At 33.7% G+C, this 13,113-nt stretch overlaps 1 protein-coding gene across 3 annotated transcripts in view; it reads left to right on the plus strand.

Moving 5' to 3' along the window:
* LOC110106515 (conserved oligomeric Golgi complex subunit 2) overlaps nt 1-13,113 on the plus strand; it is a 40,670-nt gene that overhangs the window by 11,987 nt on the left and 15,570 nt on the right. For all 3 annotated transcript variants that reach the window (XR_003700895.1, XM_020836446.2, XM_028695282.1), the window contains exons 8-9: nt 5,170-5,370; nt 6,360-6,461. Coding sequence is in view for 2 of the 3 variants with exons in the window: in XM_020836446.2 (XP_020692105.1) it covers nt 5,170-5,370; nt 6,360-6,461 (303 nt within the window). In the remaining variant the exon portion in view is untranslated. The remainder of the gene's footprint in view (nt 1-5,169; nt 5,371-6,359; nt 6,462-13,113) is intronic.

Genomic DNA, 13,113 nt, shown 5'->3' on the forward strand with positions numbered 1-13,113 from the left:
CGTTAATGCCTTGCCGAAAAAGATATGGTCTTAAGGCTGATCCTTGATGTAACCCAACCAAAATAGGATAATACTTGGTCAATCCACCTTGTGTTTGAACACAAGTAATATCTCCTACATACTTATCTTTAATGATTTGAATATAAACATTATTGATTCCTTTCTTTTCAAGAACTCTCCATAGCACTTCTCTTGGAACTTTATCATATGCTTTTTCGAAATCAATAAATATCATATGTAGATCATCCTTATTTTCTCTATATTTCTCCATCAAACCTCTTAATAAATGTATGGCTTCCATAGTCGACCTACCCGGCATGAATCCAAATTGATTTTGAGAAACATTAGTATCACACCGCAACCTATGCTCCATAACTCGCTCCCATAGTTTTAAAGTATGACACATTAACTTAATACCTCTATAATTCGCACAATCTTGTGCATCACCTTTATTTTTAAAAATAGGAATTAACACACTCATTCTCCACTCATCTGGCATCTTCTTAGTCTTCAAAATAGTATTAAAAAGTTTAGTAAGCCATGAAATTCCTTCATCTTCTAAGCATTTCCACACCTCTATTGGAATATCATTAGGTCCAACAGCTTTTACACCCTTCATTTTCTTTCATCCATCTTTGTTGAATATCATCTTCTAAGAAAAGTATTTTTTTGATCTTCATCTTTAATACACTTCACTAGAACTAAATCCTTACTACTCCTATCTCTTTGTTAACTTAAACATATATCTTTCTCCCTCTTAGTATCTAATCTATTATCATTAAGATTATGCATAAGAATTAAAATTCATGTATATAGATGTCTAACAAGAATATTATCAGCATATATAAAAAATCATAAAACATATAAAAGGAATTAATTTTATCCTATTGATGCAACTAAAACATTGCATACTCAGTTTAGCACAATAATAATATATAGATAAGTTATTGAAGCATATAAAATCTTTGATTGCAAATCCAAATTTTCTTTTGATCTAAATTAACAATAAAGTAAATTAGCATGCCATAAATATGCACGAATAAGGATAGGAGCATTCATTTGCCTCTAGTACAAAATCTGATACATCTAACAACAACAACTTGGACTCAAAGTGGTGAGGTAATATTTTCAGAAGCATATGTTGATAAAATTCTACAAAAAAGAGTTTCTCAAAAATTAGTGTCAAGTATTTAAAAAAAAATACTAATAGAAAAGAAATTGAAAAATAATTTACAATGAAAAATAATAATGTAATTGAAGGCACTTTCACTTGCAAGTTAAAATAAGAGTTTCAAAGTTTATATTATTCTCTTCTATAAATATTCTTCTTAGCTACACTTCATGTATTATATCACAGTAAATATAATCCAAAAAGAGAAGGCTCGATTGCTGAGTAATATAGCATTGATGCAATGTAGCAATCAAAAAAGATAGAAGTAGAATTTTACCTTTTTCTACAAAGAGGGGTCTTCAGCCCAAATAAGGATGATCGAAGAATTTTCAAGAAAGCTAAAAAAATAAAAAATTAGGTGTAATTAGAAGGTGTGTAATCTATGAATTAGAAATTGGTTGTTCTATCTCTTCTAACACCACATGAATTATAGAAATCTATAATTCATGTACGTTGTGGTTCACACTATAGAGTCCTCACCAAATCCAATAATAAAGTAATGTTGATTATTATTAAAGACAATACATTTGTTGTATCATATGTTATTAATCAAACACCAAAATGAAGGGAATTTATATGCCTTCATTATCAAATGCAATACAAATATTATTTCAAACTCAACAAAAAATTCTCAATCATATTGTACCCTCTTTTATCCTATTAAGACAAATTCCTTCTTAGAGTAATACGAATTCAGGTAAAAATTGAAAATAATAAATCTTTCATGCACTTTGTAATAAAGTACTCAACAATTAAGTAGCAAGGATTTTGACCGTGCCTGGAAGAGGGAACTTGTTGCAGTTCTTGCATTGTTGGATGACTGGCCGGAGCTATTCCAACATAAAACTTAAAAAAAGTGTGAACCACCACATGAATTATAGAATTCTGGATACATAATCTGATTTATCAAAATAGAAAAATAAAATTCAACTTAAAAAAACACTTTATTCAACAATCAATTATATATTTATATAGGTATGAGGCTACACTATTGGCTACATACAAGCAACAAAAAGAAAAAAAAATATTTAACTGGCCATCAAACCAGCAATGGTACTGCAGTTCCGACGTCAGGTTTAGTCTTTTTTTTTTTGGTAATCAGAATAAAAATCATTTTTAAGACGTCAGGTTTAGTCTAGCTTTCCCTTACATAAGAGAAGTGTCCAAACAAATCTCTTTAAAGTGTCCAAACAAATCTCTTTACCTGTGCAGGAGCATGAAGAAATAAAAATGGTTCCGTCGGTTAAGTCTTGCCCTTTTTTTTCTAATGAAAAAAAGAGCCAAAGAAACCCTTTGAAAATGCTCCATAGAGAAGAAGAATAACCATTAAATCCTTTAAAGAGAAGTTCTCTGACTTCCCCTTACCTAAGAGAAGTGCCCCAAACCAATCTCTTTACCTGTGCATAAGCTGGAAAAAAAAATGCCTTTTTTTCTTAAATGAAAAAGAGAGCCAAAGAAATCCTTTGAAAATGCTCCATGGAGAAGAAGAATAACCATTAAATGGTTTAAAGAAAATCTTGCAATAGAAGAAGAAGATGGCCGACGGAGAAAGGGAATACTGATTAAAGAAAACGTTAAAATATTAGAACAAGAAGAAGAAGAATGAAGCTCACAGTTTAGCAAAGGGAGGGCAGGCGGGTTCGTACGCAAGAGACTTACTGCTGCGTCTCAGTTGCAAAGCCTGTTGCGTGAAGAAAGGACTGCCAATACAGTGGAAAAAGAATGGGGAATAGTTGGAATACAAAGGGCGCGAAATATACGGTTTGATTTAAGTGTGGCTGCAGTTAGCTAAATGGTAGAATTACAACGGTCGCGAATGGGAAACGCCGAAAAGGACAGTTAATTGGCCTTTTATTTGCTTAAATGATATATTATTACGGTTGGATTTAAAAGTGCGGTTGGAGTTGCTAGAATGGCATCGATCACGAATGGGAAATGCCGAAACGGAGGGTTAACTGGGCATTTATTTGTTTAAATGATATATTATTATGTGTTTAATAGGTGACGGAATCTCTAAGAGTAGTGCCGATTTTCTTAATTAAATGCAAATTAATTAATTATAATTATAATAATTAAAATAAAAGGTTGAGATTTGATTTGAATAATTAAAATTTATTAAAATGGATGGCCAAGATTTCATGTGAAAGGAAATTCAAGCCCCTTTTATAATAGTAGTATAACAATGTAATTATAATGAATTTTAATTATAAAACATAATTAGCCACTTTGAATTAATAACTTCTTAAATTGAATCTATTATTAATTAAGCAGCATAATTACGTTATATATTTTTTGAATTTTTAAACATTTATAATGTAATGAAGGGTCAGGATAATATCGTAAGAATTAAAATGAAAGGTCAGGATTGCCTAGGGGTGGAAACTCAAGCCCCTTTTATAATAGTAGTATAGATTTATGCCATCAATTAGATTATGTCTGTAGCTCATTTTGACACGAATTGGGAAACCATGTAACAAGACTTTACACAACATGAACACTTGATGGAACTGAGGGAAAAGGAGTTCAAAAACTCAGTCCATAAAGGCAGCCCCAAATAGCAGGATAAGGCTGCTGCTGATGAGATTTTCATGATTTTATATTTTACTCTACACATCATAGATCAGCAGATATTAAATATCTAATTGAGATTATCACATAATTAATAAAGAAATGCTAGAAAAGGATAATTGGATTATTACCTGCACTTGAAAAACCACGTTTGAAACAATCATTTATTGTCTGCAGGCAACGTTTATGCATACAGATCTATATATTGCATGTGTTATATTACTGCATCGATCTCATGATCATTAAAAACAACATTTTTTTTAATCATTAAAAACAACATTAGTAGCCATATGCCAACAACTTAGAGTTGGCATTTTGAAACCCTTGCAACTTTATTCTTGTTTCATGCTGACTGTGGTCTATCTATTTTACACGAATCTGTATGCATGTTTTTTTAATCTTGTCACGTCAACCTATCCCTTTATGCTTATTTCTTTTATATTTTTCTAGCCTCTCACCATATTGATGTGTGTTAGCTACTGTATACGCTCAAATAATTTAATTTTTTTTTTGTATTTTCTTCATTATGTGCCATTTCTATTCTCTCAAATATAATGACTTTTTACACTCTATCTTCCTAATTTTAGGATACAGTCGTCTTTAACATTTTAGCTTTTGTTTGAATATGGCTGTCACTGACTCTTTTGTGGCCCGACTTTGAATTCATACTCGGTATATTATAGCTAGCCATCTAAGAATTTTCATTATTAATCCTTAAAGATATTTTCTGATTGCATTATTGCATAGAAGTATTGTGTCCATTTTAGTTGCCCAGCATGACCATTTATATCCTCATCAATGATTACTGTTCACATACCCTTGTGATGCAAGAGGATGAAAGGATCTAAAGTTATTATGTTAATTAGTGGAATGTTGGGCTGAGATGGGAGAAACCAATATGTTTTAATGAGGTAAGTGGAAAGATTAAAAACTTACGAATGTAAATGATACAATATCATTCATACCTAACGATTTTGAAATTGTTAAGAGTTATAAAAGCTCAATTAAATACACATTATGTATAGAGGAATTTATCTATGAGATCAAATAAATTCTAAGTGGAGCCCAAACTATCAAATCTTATTTTTAAGAACAGCGCAACAGCTTTTGATGCATTTAAAGATTAGAAGTTTATATATATCATTACATCATGAATATCTCCTTCGGCAATCATCTTCATCTTAAGTAGCCTTTTAAAACCATTTGGATAAGCAAAAATGCCATGCTTGTGTATTAAGAAAGTGTGTATCTATGCTTCTATATATTGTTAATATGATCCATTATTAACAAAGTTGATGCCTTTGATGACCTATGCTTTTATGTTGTCACTTTGCATCTATCTTTTGATTATGAACTACTTCACATCTTATGGTTAATATTTACCGGATGAATATCTTAACTTTTTATTCATTTTTAAATATTATATACAGGTGATACATGATGTAGGTTTTCTTGTTGCTGAGCTTAGTGGAAATTTCCTTACGCATGTATTGCAACTTCTTGAGTCTTGTTCTACTGAAGTACTTGATCTTGTAAGACGCAGCATTTTACAGGCTGTGACATCTTTGAATGACACCTTACCTATTGTCAAGAATTCAATGGTTGAGGGAATAGCTGAGAGATCTTTTGAGGTGAGTGAATTGAGTGTGCAGGTGGATGCTCATATTCTACTTTTTTTTTTTTTCAAGTTGGTCTTTAGTTTTAATGATTGATGTATTGTAACGGCTTCCGAACTTTTTCTTCCTGATTATACTCTCTTGCTTTACACGTTCGAATTTTTGTAAAATTTGAGGCTTTTTATAAGAAATGGAAGTTTTCCAAAATTTCCAGGAACTTTGGTAAGCAGTTTTTGTTAAATAGAAAATCAAGGAAAATGTGTACACAGAACCTTGGTAAAAGATGAGAAACTAACAAATGCAAGATAGCTGGGTTCTGAGCTCCACCCATTTGATTTTTGCATTCATAGTGAAGAAAAACATGAACGGTTTATATATATCTTATATTCGTTAAATTGTTGGTGATTTATAAGCAGCATGAATAAGTTACTATTTTGTGTTTAAAGGTGAAAATTCACAAGCATTTTGTGTAAATGACGGGTTTGACAGTGTTATTTAAAAACAGTTTATCGAAGCATTATTTATTTACCATATGAGTTACTATTAACATGAAATTTATTTATTTTTTAATTTCTATGAAAACATTCATGTTGGTATGTTAGAATCAGTTTCTTTCCTGAAAGCCTATAACACAAGTCCTGATTTTGGCAGGAAGAACATGGAGTCTGTTATCACTTATATTTGGAGATCAATTGCATTAAATTCAGTTACTACTATATATTATTGTTGATTATAGAATTGGAAACAGATTTACTTGGTAAAAAGAGATACAATTTCCAATTCTATCAAGCTGAAGAAAGTAACCAAAGTTGCATCTTGAGCTGATTTGTATGCTAATCATTTTAAATGAACTTATTTCCTTAATTACCTAAATTCATTTTGTACAACCTTGTGAATTCCTATGTTTAGTAATAAGATGATTTGATTTCATTTTTTAAGAAAAGCATCGTTCAATGTTTGCCCATTGATTTTCATTTACTTTTATTTTTGGAATTTGTTCATAGGATTTGAAGCAGCTGAAAGGAATCACGGCAACATATAGGATGACTGATAAACTTCCTGTGAGGCATTCACCTTATGTGTCAGGAATTTTACGGCCGTTGAAGGTTGATAATCCTCTTTTGTTAGCTGTATTTCCATTCTTTCAAATTTTATTTGTTGTTTTGGAGTAATGTTGTTTTTAATGATTTAATGTTTCAATGTGTTGCGCATGACTTTTGATGGATTTGCAAGGCGTGCTAATATGTTTCATGGTGCTGTTGGAAAATTTTTGTATCCTCAAACGGATTGCATATTTTATAATCGGGCACGGCATAAGAATACGATATATTACCCCGGAGGGTAAAAATATCATTTTCTTATGGGCTCAAGTTCACTTATACTAGATAATTGCATATTTATTGATGTCGTTACGCAATGCACTTGCATAATCTTTAGTGCTCTTATTTATTATATTTGTATGTTTATCAGGACATTTGCTTTGTAAATTTAAAGAACTTGTGGACACGATTGCTTTGTATGATTTGACCTGTCCTGCAAATTTGTCATACAATCGTGCATTGCTTTGTCTCACTCGAAAAAAAATTCATTCATGAGTTACACTATTTATCGTGGGATGTATAGATTGCTCATGGGACTCACTGCTTGTTCACAGGTTGTTTATGTGTTTCTTTTTAGTAATTATTTTATATGTCATTTAGGGGCTAGTACACCTTTGATGTAACAAGTTGGGTGACTTTGATATGTTTGTTGACTATTCACATGAATATAACTGTTTGTGACTTGTGAGAGTTCGATGTTGCAGTTGTTAATGCCAATGTATTGTTATTGGAGCATTCTCGTAACTTCACGTTTTAAATTCTTTATTACTCACACAATGGTCTCTTATATGTGTATTGTGGATCTGATTGTGAGTGTCACAAGTCTGTATTTTTTTTAATATAAGGCAATTTATCTACATGTGACTTGTATTTCAATTGGATGGGCCCATACGATATGAGTTCTCTTGTTATAAATTTGGAGAAGTTCATTCACTTCACTAGTTAAACTCCCATTTGCCTCACAATTCGTGGAGTCTTATATATTTAGTCAGAGTTAGGGAGCTTGGTTCTCAACCACGCGTGAGCTTTCCAGTTTCGTTACAAGTTCCTTGTGAATTCATTCATTTTTCAGTTGTTACCACATAATTTTCATTTTATCTTTATTTTGCAATTTGCGTTTGATTTTTTGTTTCATTTTATCATTATATAGTCGGGACAATCCTTAATGTTTCTTTATTTTATTTTTTTTTTTAAATTTTTGTGCGAGTCAGATTCACAATGAATTTCTGCAACCTCTTGTTATCTCGGGGTGTTTTTGAGAGCTTGGGCTTGCCCACCATGCCAATAAAAGTGTGCATGGTCGTTGGGATTTTTGGATATTTTTAATGTTGCATTTTTATTTATACCTTTGTGTGCAAGATGATGATGATAGTGATGGGGCGATATGAGAACAATCTCACATTCGCTTTTATCCCACTCTTCCTTTTTTGCAATGTTGTCATCATGTTGTCAATGATGAACACTTTTTAGATATTACCTCGGACATGAGATTCCTTTGAGGCGTACCAAATGACTCCCAACTCAGGACTGTTCATTTTAAGATATTCCAACACATCTGCAATGGTCTTTTCTTATCAAATTGTTGGAAACATAAGCCAACATTTTAAGAACCATAATTTTCATTTTATCTTTATTTTGCAATTTGCATTTGATTTTTTGGTTCATTTTATCATTCTATAGTCGGGACAATCCTTAATGTTTCTTTATTTTATTTTTTTTTTTAAATTTTTGTGCGAGTCAGATTTACAATGAATTTCTGCAACCTCTTGTTATCTCGGGGTGTTTTTGAGAGATTGGGCTTGCCAACCATGCCAATAAAAGTGTGCATGGTCGTTGTGATAAGACATCGTGTATGGGAGGTCTTCTTTCCTAACGTGTGTTAAATAAGGCATGCATGAATCTTTTATGTATATGTTATGAGGTTTGCAATATTACTCCGCCACATCAAGCAAGACACACACAATTATTTTGATTTGAATTTCCCCATTAACAACAACTATGCGGGGTTGGCTACATAAATCTTTTTTCGCCATTGTGTTATGTTAAAAGTCAAATTTTCATTTAAATCTAATAAAAAAGGTCATTTCTAATATTCATATGAGGATTATCTGCTGTATTGTGAGTGTCGTAATGAGCTTCTCCTATAGTGCTTAGAAAAATGCGTACAGATTCTGTTCATCGCGTCAAACACACACCCTTGGGATTTTTGGATATTTTTAATGTTGCATTTTTATTTATACCTTTGTGTGCAAGATGATGATGATAGTGATGGGGCGATATGAGAACAATCTCACATTCGCTTTTATCCCACTCTTCCTTTTTTGCAATGTTGTCAATGATGAACACTTTTTAGATATTACCTCGGACATGAAATTCCTTTGAGGCGTACCAAATGACTCCCAACTCAGGACTGTTCATTTTAAGATATTCCAACACATCTGCAATGGTCTTTTCTTATCAAATTGTTGGAAACATAAGCCAACATTTTAAGAACCAATTCCTTTGTCATTTCATCTTCACAGACATATTGCGGGAGAGTTGTCTTTCTCATACCATGAAGGCCCACCAAAGAGAGCAAATAAATGTTGTAGTAATATGAGTTTGATGTTCATTGATGGCTTCCTTAACTACTGCATAACAAACCCCTTTTCCTAGCCTCGACTAATCTGATCATTTTGGAAGGCACCCTTAGTTCCCTTTTTCGGTTTAAGAAACAGAAGCCTCAGTGGGGCTTGGGACAAGATTGAAGCAAGAAAAGCAAAGTAGTTATTAATTTCTCTCAGATGGGGATCTGATAGGAAATACTTGAATTCGCAAGGAATCCTATCACATATACTTGAGTTCACAAACAACCCTAACAAGAAATTGATAAAAACAACGAGAAGACACAAGTCACACAAGAATGATAATGAAACAACTCAAGAAACAGTAGATTTTATTAAACAACTCAAAACAAAGCAAACATAAAGCAAAGATACAATTGATCCTCTATTCGAGAGGAGGATCGTTCTCTCCAAATCTCTAGATATTAGGTCTAGAGCCCAAAACTCAAAAGAGATGCCAAAAGATCACAATACTTAAGCATGCCCTAAACCTCCCCCTTCATGCCTATTTATAACCCACCAATTTTCTAATTTAAAATTATTCCTCTCCAAAGCTTTTGCCACCTCCCCCTTGCCTAAAATATAAATTTTCATTAAATTAAATAGGGCCGTGGGACCCTTATGCTGAGGCAGCTATAGAGGAGGCGGTTTGAACCGCCTCCTGTAAACAATGGTCGACCCAGGTGGGGCATGCTGGGGAACTGACTTATCAGGATCATTATGGAGTTGCAGATGGATGCAAGGTCAATATTAACATTATTCGTCATTTTCTAGTTCTTATGAAAGAATTGCTCATCCCCTTGGATCCTTTTCATCTCCTTCAATAATCTCTTCTCCTCCGTGGATAGCTATTGTACCTCCTATCTACACACAGGGAAACATGCGGAATAGATCAGACCTGTTGATCTTAGTACTAGTGTCGGTGTTGTGTTGACCGTGCAAGGTGGGTTTCCAAAGAAAAAGAGCGCAACTTCATGCCAAATTCACCTTACGCATGTCGACTGAAAATCTAAATCGTCGAAATGGCCTCCGTTCGCAAAATGGACAGCGCCGACGTGTCCGGAGCAATTGTAATAGCTAAGATTGACACCCATATTGATTGTGATAGTCGATTAATGAAAATTTAAATTTCGTGTGCGCACGGATTGAGGTGACATTGACGTACGCGAACGACAACGACGTGGAGACCAAGTCGAAGCATGGTTATTCTAAATAATTATTTATCATAAATGAAAATTTAACACTTAATTATATAATTAAAATAAAAAATCCCTAATCCTTAAGTCCCTAAACTAAATATGAACTACCCTTCACTTAAACACTCACATAACACTCTCTCATAACTCCAACTGCCTCCCACTCACGTAACTCACATGGCCCGCTCTCGCCCTCTCCTCTCTCCCTTTCGCTCTCTCTCATGCGCCCAACCGACCGACAATGCCCCAATCGTCAGCCATAAGGTATCTCCTCTCCTCCATCTTCTTCTCTTCTTTCTTTTTTTCTTCTTCTTTCCTCCTTTCCTCTCCTCCTACTTCTTCTTCCAACTTTCTTATTCTTCTTTCTTTCTCCTCCATTTGCCCCCATTTTCTCTTGTTCTTCCACTCGTCTTCTCCTCCTCCATCTTCTTCTTCCTTATCATCACCTTCTGAAAACTTAAACCTAACCTAACCCGATAAACTTTGATTTCTCCATTTTCATGCCTCAGATCCCACATCCTCCTTCACAAAAAGATACTCCTACACATCTACAACACCCAAAAGCCCCATAACACTTTCTCTCTCTAGACTTAGAGAGAGAAAATATTATCTCTAGAAAGAGAAAATCTATAATTTGACCTTTCAAACACCCCATTCTTCGCCTCTTACACCTCCACCCTCATTCCTTCTTTTCAATCCACCTAGAGAAAAAAATTCATCTCTTTCTCTCTCTAAAATTTGAGTGAGAGAAGGCTCTCTCTAACACCACACTCATCATCGCCATATTCCTATACATGCCCTACAATTTTCCCACCAAATTCTGAGAGAAGGCTCTCTCTAACACCACACTCATCATCACCATATTCCTATACATGCCCTACAATTTTCCCACCAAATTCTCTTTCCTTCTCTCTCTAGAAAGAGATATTGCATTTTTTCTCTCTAGCCCCATTTAATATATATATGCATATAATTAAATAGAATAATGATAATCATAAAAAATTATATTTGTTCATCGCAGATTTCGTACAAAACGTCATCTTGTCGTCTCACTGTCGTCTTGTCATCTCACTGTCGTCGTTAATCTTGCTTTGCACCTAAGGTATAATCCCAACTCTTGTTATTTTATAATTCACATGCATGTAAATAAGTACCTGCAATCGCTTTTCTTAGTAGGCGGAGAAATTTGTTTGCATGAAATTAAGTTCCTATGACTTGTTTTTTTAGCACGCGGGCAAATTTGTTTTCATGAAATTAAGTACTTGTGACCGTTTTTCTTAGCAGGTGGAAGAATGCTATGCTTAATAAACAAGTACTTGAAGACTTGTGTTTGCCTTTATCAGTCGCGATGTCACTTGACACATACTGTGATTGCCTTTCTTGGCAGACAGGAAGACTTAGTACCACGATGTAGCCCCCTACGCTGGGACGATGTTGGGGTGTTCCCAAAATTTAAAACAAAATGCATGACTTAGATAAAATAATAAAAAAGGGAATCTAACTCAACTCCTAAGTAAAAAAAAAAGCGCAATATGAGGCTCACCTTGAGGCCCGCCTTTGCGCAATTCCAGTAAAAAATGCCTCGATGCTTACGCCTTAAGTTTTTTTTTTATGAGGCTTGCGCCTCAACTTGGTTGAGGCCCGCTTCGCCTCACTGGCATGAGGCTTACGCCTCACACTATATATATTAAAACTTACATAAATCTAGAAGTAAATGCCCAACATTGGACTCTATAGGAGAGGAGGAAGGGGAGAGAGCAGTTCACCATAATGATGATTCAAATGAAGAACCCCTTAGTGGTGACAGTGCTGATGACTTATGAGTTATTATGTGATATGTCATCGCTATTTATTTTTGGAAATTGGAATTATATGTTAATGAAAAGAATACTGAGATTTGAGAATGATAGAATTTTGAGTTGAACTATATTTCATGTTGTCTTATTATTGAGATATTTTGATTTCACTTCATATCTTATGCTTTTTTATGTTTTATATTATTAACTCATTAGTATATAAAAAATTTATCATTTTATGTTTACGCAATATTTTGATTTTGAGGCTTACGCCTCAAAATGCCTTGAGGCTTACGCCTCAAAATGCCTTGAGGCTTATGCCTCGCCTCACGAATGAAAAACACCTCAATACCCAAATACGCAATTTTAAACATTGCATCGTAGGTTCTAAACACTGAAAGCAAAAATGAACGAAAATTATTGCATAATAGAAAAGAACTTATAGTGAACTTGTAGGAGAATTGATTGATTGCCAACAAGCACGAGTTAGAACCTTTACCCTTTGTTTCTTAGTTACTCGTGCGCACCTAATTCCCCCAACAATACTACTTGCAAAATTGAAATGTGAAAAATGAACTAAGCCTCCCCTCCTATTTATAACAAAAAATTTAAATCATTTATGGGCCCTACCAGCCTAGGATCCCTTTGCTAAAAGACAGGTAAGGTACATTTGCGTGTCCCACCAACTTAGGATCCTTTTGCTAAAACACAAGGTATATTTGCGGATCCCACTAGCCTAGGATCCATTTGCTAAAAGACATGAATTATATATTTGCGGGTCCCTCCAGCTTGGGATCCATGTTTAAAATATGTGAAGATGCCATTTTGAGACTCTTGTTTTGGATTCCTAGAGTATTCTCAAGCAAGTAAAATATGGGTATAAATACACCTAAATACGAATAATAATAATCCTAAGAAAAAGGTAAAAGTAAAAATTATTTACGTTCATACGAAAATTCATTTATATTAATAATCGCCATATGAGATGTCTCTGACATATATGTGATAATCATCTCAATTAAATGCTCCATAATGAATTAAGAGCATTAATCATATTGCTTGT

Source organism: Dendrobium catenatum, unplaced genomic scaffold (genome assembly GCF_001605985.2).
Source record: "Dendrobium catenatum unplaced genomic scaffold, ASM160598v2 fragScaff_scaffold_621, whole genome shotgun sequence".
Lineage (NCBI taxonomy): Eukaryota > Viridiplantae > Streptophyta > Magnoliopsida > Asparagales > Orchidaceae > Dendrobium > Dendrobium catenatum.